This window comes from Phoca vitulina, unplaced genomic scaffold (assembly GCF_004348235.1).
Source record: "Phoca vitulina isolate PV1807 unplaced genomic scaffold, GSC_HSeal_1.0 scaffold55, whole genome shotgun sequence".
Taxonomy (NCBI): Eukaryota; Metazoa; Chordata; class Mammalia; order Carnivora; family Phocidae; genus Phoca; species Phoca vitulina.
The window spans coordinates 10258259-10270339 of record NW_022589758.1 but is presented as its reverse complement, the minus strand read 5'-3'; the positions used below and the strand labels follow the sequence as shown (position 1 = coordinate 10270339).

General features: G+C 49.4%; 1 protein-coding gene across 7 annotated transcripts in view; it reads left to right on the top strand.

Annotated features, from left to right (window-relative positions):
• Positions 1 to 12081, top strand: part of PCYT1B (phosphate cytidylyltransferase 1, choline, beta) — a 139802-nt gene that overhangs the window by 91356 nt on the left and 36365 nt on the right. For all 7 annotated transcript variants that reach the window (XM_032389569.1, XM_032389567.1, XM_032389564.1 and 4 more), the window contains exon 6: positions 10374 to 10516. In XM_032389569.1, the coding sequence (XP_032245460.1) occupies positions 10374 to 10516 (143 nt within the window). The remainder of the gene's footprint in view (positions 1 to 10373; positions 10517 to 12081) is intronic.

Genomic DNA, 12081 nt, shown 5'->3' with positions numbered 1-12081 from the left:
CAGGCAGAGGCAGAGGGAGAAGCAGATTCCCCGCTGAGCAGGGAGCCCGATGTGGGACTCGATCCCAGGACCCTAAGATCATGACCTGAGCCGAAGGCAGATGCTTAACTGACTGAGCCACCCAGGCGCCCCCCTGGCTGACTTCTTTACCTGAATCCACCTCCTCCCTTCCTTGAAGCCTGTCTGCTTTATTCTTGCTCTCTCTGTGTGCAAGGTTCTCACTCTCCAGCAGTTTCTTGTCAGCTTACTATTGTTTGAGAGTCTACAAAAACAAAACAAAATCCTTCTTCTGCCCTCCCTCTCCCTTCTCCAGTCCCATCCTTGTTGCGTCATCCCTTGCCAGCACCTCGCAGGCTCACCTCCCTGTCATTCCTCACCTATCTGTGCTCTGACTTTTGTCCCATCCTCCCTCCGTTCCCTGATGACCTTCAGACCACCCAGTCCGGTGGCCTCTTTGCTGTCCTCCTCTGGACAGAACAACCCTGCTGACCACTCTCCTCTCCTATGTGCTTTTGTCTTCTACTTTCTGGGACACTTCTGGGACCTTCTCTTTCCCTTCGGTCTCTCTCACCACTCCTGGGTTTTGTGATTAGGTCTTTGTCCCTTGGCCCTGCACAGCCTCTCAGTCTTGTTAGCCTGGTCTCTGCATCGCCTTGCTCAGGCCCTAAACTCCAGACACATGGAGTCCATCCTGGTGCCCAGACGCACCCCCACTTAGCGTCTTGGCTCCAGCTCTTCTCTGGGCTGGACATGCCCTTCCTCTGAGCTTCCACGCCTATTCCATGCCCAGTTGAGGAGCTAGCCCTTGACATGCCCTCTCTCCCGGGGGCATAATTCAGCACTACCCTCCCCCAACCCTCCTCAGATACTCTTTGCAAATGGATCTTATTTTCAGCTCCCTTTTGATGGCATCCTGATAGTGTGTGTGGTGTGTGTGTGTGTGTGTGTGTGTGTGTGTGTGTATCCCTAGCTAGAATGAACTGCCATGGTCTCTGCCATGTCTCATCCATCTTCACATCCCCAGCATAGTCCTGGTGCATGTGTAGAGCTCATTCAGTGCTGGCTAAGCAAGAGGGTGCTTTTAATGGAGTATGATGGGGAGTCAGCTTAGGATGGAGGTCTTTTGTCTGCAAAGGCTCTTCCCACTCTGCAGGGAGTAGAGCTGCTTACCTAGATAATTTGGGCACACACTCTGTCTTGTAGAGTTTTTCAAATTACTTAGATTAAGGGGCGGTTTGGGGGTAATTATATCAACCTTTGCATCTAATCTGTTTGCTTTTCATTGGTATCATGGCCCCTGAGTCCTTCACCAGTTGTTGGCTACCTGCACTAAATTACTCCAAGTCACCATAGCCTCAAAAATTCTCAGGGAAAGATAGAAGCGTTTGCCATTTGACTTGTTTCAAAAGTGGCTGTGATCTGAATGAAAGATCTTTAAAATTATATCTGTGAATTTGCATTTCTCTCACTTTATCTTACAAAAGGCAAGAGAATATAAATCACAAATTATAGGTGCTTTGGGGGCAGATGTATAATGGGAAAATAGTCTCTGCTATACACTCACTACCCAACACTTGTTATTTTCCTGAGCTGAGGTTTTCAATGTCACAGGGTTTCCTGTAATCACCTAAGAATTAAAATAGTCATTGCTAGGATTTTTTAAATACTCAGCCTCCCCAGCTTCTGTCCATTTGGATTATTTAAAAAGACAGATGGGGCAAAGGTAATTACTTCTATCTTCTTATAGGGTTACGTGGTTTTCCTGACCCTAAAAATGGAGGTATCCAAGATGGAGGGAGGCGGCATAGTAGCCTGAATGCCTTAGGCTCTCCATCCACCCTCCTTCATCAGACTACCTTCCATAAACCTCCCATAAGCCTACTGCTGCCTGAGAATCTTGGGCAAGGAAGAGTTTCAGGAAAGGATGGGCTGGAATTGGTATTTTAGCTGGAAGGTAGGTGCACAAGTAGATTTTTAATGGCTTGGTTGGTTTTCTGCTGTTTTGTTTTCTATCATACGCCTCTTCGATAGGCACTGTAGATGCATCCATGCATACCTTCCTCCAGTCATTAAACCATTACCTGGCACGTGCAGACACTCTAGTCTTGTGAGTTACCATCGGCTTTACTGAGAGAGCTCAAGAAGGCGAATATACCCATCGTACCGGAGCTGCCCCCATCAGAGTCGTCTTCTCCTGTTCCTGGGACCACTGGAAACCGCCCCCCCACAACATGTTGGTCCCACCATCCCTCCCCTTCAACCTGCTGCCACCACAGCCTTTTCCCAGGACTTATGGACCTTTAGACTCTTAAGGGAGGATCACAAACCCAGGCTCCTAGGCCCTCCGTGGCATCACTGCCAGCTCCTGGTAGAACTGGTACTTGAACATACCCCATGATGGGGGAGCTCCTACCTCCCAAGGTGGCACATTTCCATCTTTGGATGGTGTTGCCCCTCACTGGTGAACCCGTGAGTTACCTGAGTGTGTTCAACAAGCCAGGAACTGTTGGAGGGAAGATGGGATGCAACTGTGAATAAGACATAGCCCTCACCCAGTGGAGAGAGCAGAGACAGACATAAGTAGTTACATCACAATATATTTTTAAAGATTTTATTTATTTATTTGACAGAGAGAGAGAGATAGCGAGAGAGGGAACACAAGCAGGGGGAGTGGGAGAGGGAGAAGCAGGCTTCCAGGTGAGCAGGGAGCCCGATGCGGGGCTTGATCCCAGGACCCCGGGATCAGGACCTGAGCCGAAGGCAGACCTTAACGACTGAGCCACCCAGGCGCCCCGTTACCTCACAGTATTGTAAGCCTCTGGAGGGGTATGTTCTATAGGCTGGGGAGGCCTGTCCAAAGGTGGGAGTGTATGAAGAAGTACAGCGTGTTTGGAGAAAACCAACGTTCATCTAGTATAGGGTGTGGAGAGGTGAGAGCAGAGATGGAGATTGGCAGAATGGGGCCGTTTAGACTGAAGTCTCTATGTCACATGAAGCCAGATGCCACTCAGCGTCCGGGAAGTGCCATGAGCAGGTCTCTTGTGGGGGAAGGGTCAACTGGGTAGGCAGCCAGGAGTCGTTTCTGTAGCCGAACTGACTTAGGAGCCCCCATTTCCATAGATGACAGGAAAAACCACGCCTGAAGTTTACAGTAATTCAGACCCTTCTAGGTTTGCCCTGGGACTATGTAGAGTCAACTCTTAGCCTTTTTCTCCTGGGGTGATCTACAATTCTGGGGCCTCTGTATTGGCCCGGCATGGGGTGGGGGACTGGTTCTTGCTGATCTTTCGTTGTGTGATATCAAACCTGCTCTGCCCTCATCTGTGGCTTTCAGGCCCCCGTCATAGCCTCCTGATGCTTCTCGACACCTCCCTCCCCACCTCCGCTCTGGCCCCCTCTTGCCACAGCCTCTGCTGCGAGATCCCTTCCCTCTGCTACCGGCGTCCCACCCGGCGGTCATGCTGACTCCAAATCTCCGCTACCTCCAGTGTTCCCCCAGAGGGCCCCTGAGAACTTTAAAAATGTCCTCCATAATCTACTGGAGGGCTGTCGGGGGAGCCATGTCAGCCCTGGAGGTAAACAGGGTATGAGCCCCTGTGCTCTGCCCCTCCCCATTTTAGAGAGAGAGAGAGAGAGAGAGAGAGAGAGAGAATCTTAAGCAGGCTCCATGCCCAGTGCGGAGCCTGATGCGGGGCTCAGTCCCACAACCCTGAGATCATGACCTGAGCTGAAATCAAGAGTCGGACGCTTAACCGACTGAGCCCCCCAGGCACCCCCCTCTGTGCTCTGGGCTGTCTAATGGGATCTCTTACCTGTCCCTGCCCCTGGGGTGTGACTCTGAGTCTGGGCAAAGGATAGGTCCTGCTCACATTCTCTCACTTCTGCTGTGCCCCTCCTTATTCCTCTCTGGATTCTTTCCCCTCAGTGCAAGGAGGGGTTTTTCTTCCGCCTGGAGGGCAGGAAGCTGCCACTTGGGTAATTTCATGTTTTCCCCACTCCAAGGCTTACAGGAAAATATTCTATACTCTGAGTCCACTCAGCCTCTGGTTCTTCATAATTAAAGGGACACTTCTGGGATTTAGAAAACCCTTTTCGGGGGCACCTGGGTGGCTCAGTTGTTAAGCGGCTGCCTTCAGCTCAGGTCATGATCCCAGGGTCCTGGGATCGAGCCCCGCATCGGGCTCCCTGCTCCACGGGAAGCCTGCTTCTCCCTCTCCCACTCCCCCTGCTTGTGTTCCCTCTCTCGTGTCTCTCTCTCTCAAATAAATAAATAAAATTAAAAAAAAAAAAAAAAAAGAAAACCCTTTTCGTAGTCCTCAAAGTGTGGCTCTTTGAAGTGAAAGCCTTAGCTTTGATAACTATTCTTTCTGAAATGAGCCTTCAAAAGAGCCAGTTTGAGAAGTCAAAAGCTGAATGTAGTGTCCTGTATTCTCAGCTACATTTATTTTTCCCTGAGGTGATGGAGGTCTCCACGTCAGTGGGAATGGGGCCTCAGGACAGACATCATCCCCAGAAATGAGAACGACATTGGATAATATTTCAGAAAATTATTTTGTTATCTATAATATACTTAGCCTCCCCGATGGTGTTTTTGTTGGTTCAAACCCCTTCGGGGCAGCTGGGGAAGCTCCATGCTACCCCTAGCAGGGCTGGTGGTCAGGTCTATACCATGTTCTCAGAAAGGCCTCCTTCCCTCAGTGGTCAGGAGCATTGGGTGAGAATGGAAGGCCTGACATTCTCAGATCCCAATCTTGTTTGTAAGGAGTTCCAAGAAAGGAAACTCCACACTTGGAAACCTTCAGACTTGGAAGGCTGCTGAGGAACATGGCAGGAGTAGGAGGGGAGAAGGAAGGGAGATGGCTTATGGCATGGAGTGATGGTTACCTTTCTAAGTCTTTGTAAGATCTGAGCTGTGAGCCGGCTGTTCCTTCCCTAAAATTGCCATGAAGGACCTGGTATAGACCAGTGCTTGTCAAATGTAAATGTGACTGTGGATCCCTACATGATCTTGCTTTCCTTCTCTTTCCCTTCCTCTCCCCTCCCTTCCCCTCCTGTACAGTTAACGTGCAGTTAGTTTATTAGTTTCAGGTGTACAATATAGTGATTCAACAGTTCTATACATGACTCAGTGCTCATCATTATAAGTGTACTCTTAATCCCCTTCACCTATTTCCCCCATCCCTCACTACCTCCCCTCTGGTAACTATCTAATTGTTCTCTATAGTTAAGTCTATTTCTTGGTTTGTCTTTTTTTCTTTGTTCATTTGTTTGTTAAATTCCACATATGAATGAAATCATATGGTATTTGTCTTTCTCTGACTTATTTCACCTGGCATAATACCCTCTAGATCCTTCCATGTTGTTGCAAATGGCAAGATTTCATTCTTTTTTATAGCTGAGTAATATTCCATTGTACATATATACCACATCTTCATCCGTTCATCTATCAGTGGACACTTGGGCTGCTTCTATATCTTGGCTATTGTAAACAATGCTGCAATAAACATCGGGGTGCATATATCTTTCTTAATTTTTTGTATTCTTTGGGTAAACACCCAGTAATACTATTACTGGATCCTCTGGTAATTCTATTTTTAATATTTTGAGGAACCTCCATAGTCTTTTCCACAGTGGCTGTACCAGTTTGCTTTCATACCAAGAGTATACGAGGGTTCCTTTTTCTTCACATCCTCACCTCAACACCTGCTGTTTTTTCTGTCTTCGATTGTATCCATTCTGACCGGGTGAGCTGATATCTCAGTGTAGTTTTGATTTGCATTTCCCTCATGACAAGTGATATTGAACATCTTTTCATGTGTCTTTCGGTCATCTGTATGTCATCTTCATGTCTTCTGCCCATTTTTCATTGGATTGTTTTTTGGTGTTGAGTTGTATAAGTGCTTTATGTATTTTGGATACTAACCCCTTATGGGATATGTCATTTGCATATATCTGCTCGCATTCAGTAGGTTGTCTGTCTTTTTGTTTTGTTGGTTGTTTCCTTCATGGTCAGAAGCTTTTTATTTTGATGTAGTCCCAATAGTTTATTTTTGCTTTTGTGTTCCTTGTCTTAGGAGACATACTGCAGGATCTTTTTAAATGCAGATTTGGGTTCATTAGGTCTGGTGGGACCTAAGATCCCCATTTCTTTTTTTTTTTTTAATATTTTATTTATTTATTTGACAGAGAGAGAGCGAGCGAGAGAGGGAACACAAGCAGGGGGAGCAGGGGGCAGAGGGAGAGGGAGAAGCAGGCTCCCTGCTGAGCAAGGAGCCCGATATGGGACTTGATCCCAGGACCCTGGGACCATGACCTGAGCCGAAGGCAGACGCTTAACCGACTGAGCCACCCAGGCGCCCCTAAGATCCCCATTCCTAGCTCCTGGGTTGGTAGGTACCGCAAGTCCGCAGAGCTCACTTAGAGTAGCAAGAATCTAGACCAGGTATCTGGTTCACCCAGGGTGAATGGAATCAGCGTTTCCTGGGGGGACAGTTTCTCAGCTACCTTGTCGAGTAAAAACATGCATTCGGTGGTGGTTTTATTTCTGGGCGAGTAGCCTCTAGTGAGCTAAGAAAAAGTTGCTTTCCCGATTTTAAGGTATAGGAACAGGTCCAATATTTTCCTAACTCAAAGCGATCCAGCACCCTATTGTTGCATAACAAATTACTCCCACAGTTAGTGGCTTAAAAGAGCCACTTTATTTTGCTCGTGTTTTTGTAGGGCGGGATTTCAGCAAAGGCTTGGCTGGGTGGTTCTTGCTAGGGGGTCTCTCAAATGGCTGTACTCAGCTGTTGACTGGGGCTGCCATCATCTGAAGCCCCAGTTGGGCTGGGGTTCCCAAATGGTGCCCTTGCATCTGGCTTGCAATGCGAGCTCCGCGGGGGCTGGGGGGGTGGAGAGACGACACTGCAGCGCCTACCCGTGGCCTCTCCGTGTTGCGTGGGGTTCTGAAAGCGTGGAAGCTGCGTTACAAGGGTGTGCGTCCTGGGAGGAGGCATTTGTAGAGTTAGCAATCTTGACAGAAGCCTCAAGGCTTTTTGCGCCCTAGCCTTGGAAGTGCCGCAGTGTCGCTAATACCACATTCTCTTTGTTACGAGCAAGTCATCCCAGGGGACGGGGATTGTACCTGTCTTCAATCGGCCCCGACTCGCATCTTCAGATTGAACAGTCCGGTGGTATTCTCCTTGCCCCGGCAGCACAAGCGGAAGACCACGTGTGACTCTTCATCCACGCAGGTCCCTTGATCTGCTCTGCTGATGGCTCAGCAAGGGACAGCCATGGCAGAGAAGGCCAGGGCATTCATCCTGAGAGAAAGATGCTCAGAAATGGCCTAAGCACACGCACTGGGCTTTTGCACTCTAATTCAGGTCTCTTTTAAGAGTCAAAAGTCACTTTAAATGAAGCCAGAGATATCGAGGGCATGAATCAAACTTCACAGCGTGCTCTGCTTTGCTTGTCAGAAGTACATGTCCAAACCGTCCAGCAGAGCTGTACGAAAGGACGGTGCGCAAATGAAGTAGACTGTCAGGTCCACGGTCCTCATCCTCCTGCCAATAGGGCCTACTACCACCGAGAGGCTCCTTCATTAACATGTGTTTGGCTGTGGCTTAAAATAGCTCCAGAAGCAAACACTGCAATTCGGAAAAGCATGACAAAAAGGTTCTCTGAGCTCGCTCATTACTGAATATTTTTAGCAGAGCACTAATTAGGACTTGGAGGAAGCCGGGTGCCTCATTATGTCAGCAGAGGGCTCGGCTTCTTTCAGAGACCTACCTCCCCACCAGCCAAAGCAAGCTTGTCCCCGCCCGCAACTTCCAGTCACTCAGCCCCGGAGGCCTCACTCTGCGGCTTCACAGAAAGGTTGAGCTCATGTCACCAGTGCCTAAGTGACTTGCTGAAATCTGCTAGTAGCTGGAGGATCTTCTGGACATTTCACCAGGCAGCGGGGGTGTGGGAAAAGTACCTGCCTGCTGAAAGGTGGGACACAGTGCTCACTAGAAAGCTCCCTGCTGCCCCCACCGAGGTGAGGATGTTGTCTCAGCCCCCCAGCTTGGGACCACTCAGCGTTCCCCGACTCACCAGAGCCCCCTGCCCAGCTGGCTCGGTTGGGTGCGGTCTAGGTACAGGTGTTGGGATGTTCGCGCCCTCTGCCTGCGCTTTGGTCTTCTGTGTTCGAGTCCATATTCTCAGAAGGTGATAGGAGTAGTTTCGGACCTAGTGGTAAAGGCCAGCTCTGAGCCACAGAACATTCGAAAGCGGATGCTTTGTCTCACACACGGGCGGTGGCAACCTGCTGCTGCTCCATGTGCGGCAGACACCGGGGGCCCGCTCAGGGCGCCACCCCAGAGGGGCCGCCACACGGACAAGCCCATCGAGGACTAACGAATGACAACTGGATTGGGAAAGGCACTTAGAGTCAATAGTCCTCTTACAGTGCCCGCTTGCCACCCGGGGCCGAGAATCTAGAGGAGAATAATGCAGGAGCAGTTCCTTCCCTCATGCAGCTTATTGTCAAGTGGGGAAGGCAGGTACTGAAGAAGCTGTTTTATAAAGACCTTGGAATAGTTGAAGGAAAAGAGCAGTGGACCATGGGAGGGAATAAGAAGCCAGAAGAACCGGCCCAGGGGTTGAGAGATTTCTTTGAGGAAGTGACACTAAAGGTGAAACCCAATGAATGACCAAGAGTTAGCCAGGTAGAGAGTGTGTTTGTGGCAGAGGGAGGGGAGGGGGCCTGCCCTCTCAGGACGCTGAAGTCCAGTGTGGTGGGTCTCAGGCAGGCTCAGTTTGTTGCCCAGCTCCAGAGAATCCAATGAGAATGGGGCCCCTTACAGTGGTGGAGCCCAGGGGCCTTGGCTTAGGCAGTGAGGTTGGGGAGCAGGTCTGCGATGAGACTGGAGAGTGTGCAGGGAAGGGGTGAAGCAAACCGCTGCAGAGCCCAGGTACGGATTTGGATCTGAATCCTGAGGACCGTAGAAAGCCAGTGAAAGATGTTGGGCAGCCCTCTGATTTCTGTTTTGAAAGACTGCTCTGTGGCTCCTGCTATGTGTAGACAGGGTTGAGGGAACAAAAATCAACATGGCCGGAGACTGGTTTTGAGGCTCTTGATATAATCCTTGAACTAGATGGTGTTAGATGGCTTTAGGTGGAGGATGGAGAAAAGCGGGTGAATCGGGGAGCTTTTTAGGAAGTAGACTGGTGAGTGGAAGGAGATTGATTGGACATGGGGAGTGAGGGAGAAGGAAGTGGCACAGATGAGCCCAAGGTCATCTTGTCTGGTCGCCTCATTTCTCAGTTTTGGACACTGAGGTTAAGTAACTTCTGAGGTGTGAGTCTTGCCCAAGTCTCCAAACTGAGAACCCAGCACCCTTGTCCCTAGGCCCTGTCTCTCATGCCGTCCCACCCCTGATATCTCTGAGTGGCCATAATCATACTGGGTAGAAATACCTCAGTTGCCAACGTGTCGTTTCAGTTGACGACAAGTGTAAGTATTAACCACATTCTTGCCTTGATAACACCTGTGACCTCTTTATAGCCCCATATCGGTGCACCCAAATGCAGCTTTGAGGACGTTAAGGAAGGTCTATTAGAACTTGGCATCCTTGGTGCTTATTTTTACTCAGTCTCACGTGTTCTAGATGAAAGGGTCCTGAGTGATGAAACCACCATCCAGAGTAGACTTTTGTGAGGGAGATAAAATCATCTAGCATCCCAAGGGCATGTCTTCAAATGGGAGATGACAAAATAGTACCTTTTGCGTCTTTTCCTCAACCGCATGTGAAGTAGACTTCCATAGGGAAGCAGAGGACTTGCCTGCCACGCTGGTGACTCTCTAGTCACTTATTCATTTAATTTGCATGATTATCGAGCCCCTTCCATGTGCCAGAAAAAGGCACTGAGCTGAGGGCTGGCCGTCGAGGCACGATCTCTACTTTGAAAATGGTCCCTTTTGACAAGGAGACAGGTATTTAAAATGCGTTTGTTAATGGAAGACACGTTTGTGTCCTCGAGGTTGTGGCTTCTGCTTGGTGATGTCGGGAAGGACTTGCCAGAGACAACACCTTGAAGCTGGGCCCTGCAGGAGGAGGGGAAGGCTGCAGCTGGTGTGGGCGGGGAAGGGGGATCCGAGGCAGGAAAGAAGGCCGTGGCCCGAACGAATGCCAGGAGCGCCCAGGGCCCAGGGCCAGGGCGGCGGGCAGGCAGGAAGCGCACGGAGCTGAGCCCGGCACAGCCAGCTGGCGCCACATGCAGAAGCCGCACTCACACACCCGGGAGCCGCCACTCTGTCCTGGAAACGAGAGCTCTTGCGGAAAATGGGGCAGCTGAGACCATCTCACTTTTTTTTTCTCTTTATCTTCTCTTTACTCTTTGAACAGGAATGTTTGTTCCAACTCAGAGAACGGAAGGCATCTCAACATCAGACATCATCACCAGAATCGTCCGTGACTATGATGTTTATGCCCGACGCAACCTCCAGAGAGGGTACACAGCCAAGGAGCTAAATGTCAGCTTTATAAATGTAAGTGTGCCCCCCTCCCCCCCCCGTGTCGTCCGACGACCACCACACACGCCAGCACTGCTGCCATTTGTTGAGTGCTTGCTGTATGCCTCACAGTGTTCTTTTGTTTGTTTTAATTTAAATTCCAGCGCCACGCAGTCCACATAACAACCCGGTGATGTATTATCCCCATTTTACAGATGGAGAAACCAGTGTCCAAAGGGCTAACATAAGTCAACCAAAGCCTATGGTAGTGAGCTCCACGTTTTATAAAGGAGCTGCCTCCCTTCCTCTTGCTCCAACCTCCGTCTTGGAGAGTTCGCAGACTTAACTGAAGGGTGTTTGGGAGATCTGCTGTCCTGAAAGGCAAGCATCGTCGTCTGCTCAAAGGGAAGGCAGGCAGGCAGAGGCAATGAAAAGCTAAACCCAGAGAAAATGAGTTTAAAATTTTTTTCATTTTATTAAGGCCTTACAGATGCTCATTAGAAACCTTAATAGCCATTTCTTTTTATTGTCCAGAGAAATTACAGCTGCTTAAATAAAGCCTAAAGTCTTTGGCTTCCTTCTGCATTTGTGCCGTATTGTTCCCACAGACCTGCTGTTAGTTTAATAATAGAGCAACTGTTAAAACAATCTTTAAAACAAGCAAAACAGGCTGTTACAAAGCTAAAAGGGCAGTCCACCTCTAGTCCACCAGCTAGAGGTGATGTTAGTGCGTCTGGACAACTGTATTTGCCTGGACCCCGAGGAGGTGACAAAGTTGATTAAAACAGGAACCCTTCATCCATACGGAATTTCAATCCCCCCCAGTAGGTTTTCAAAGAGTGATTTTTCTACAAAACTAGATGCTTATGATTATGTGCAGCTATAACTATCCAGCAGCTTAACCACACCGATCCTCGGTGCCTTCTAGATGATGAGGGGCTTATTAATTGTCCACCAGTGGTTATTCCGTGGCTTCACACAAGTCGGGCAACAAAACAGAAAATGTTGGGTTCAAGTGGCACCAGAACAAGTGGCTGAAAAGAATTCCATCAAAGTGATTATTTGGTATCTTATAGAGAATAAAGCCCTGGTTATTTCAATAATTTAAACTGTCTGTTCTTTTAAATTGAATCCAGTCAGCCATCCAAGCATGTTATACCATTTCCAAAAGTTATCGCTCGTTCTCTTCTAACGGCCTTTAGCTAAGCCGCTTAGCTCAAGAAACCGTGTAGTCAACCTGGATGTGCTCGCTGCCTTTCTGTGCCAACAGGCTGGCTGCCACTCACAGAGAGGGTCAAATGTGCTGGATGGGCACATCGATGAAGCACAGAGCCTCAGAGGAGGCAGGAACTTGCCAGTGGCCAGTCACCCAGTCCAAGTCCCGCCGCTTAGACACGAGTGACACTGTGCTCAGAGGGGGCCTGGCCGAGGCCCCTCAGGCAGAGTGGAGGGGGCGGCTGGTCGCTCTGGCCTGGGCTGGCCCTGACAGCGGCGCGTTACCCGGAGCTCACACCCCACCCTGAGGCTGCAGTCCAGTTTGGAAGGTCTGAATGCCCCAGTTTTGCAATATTTCAGGTGTCTTAAAAAAATTCTGAGATAGG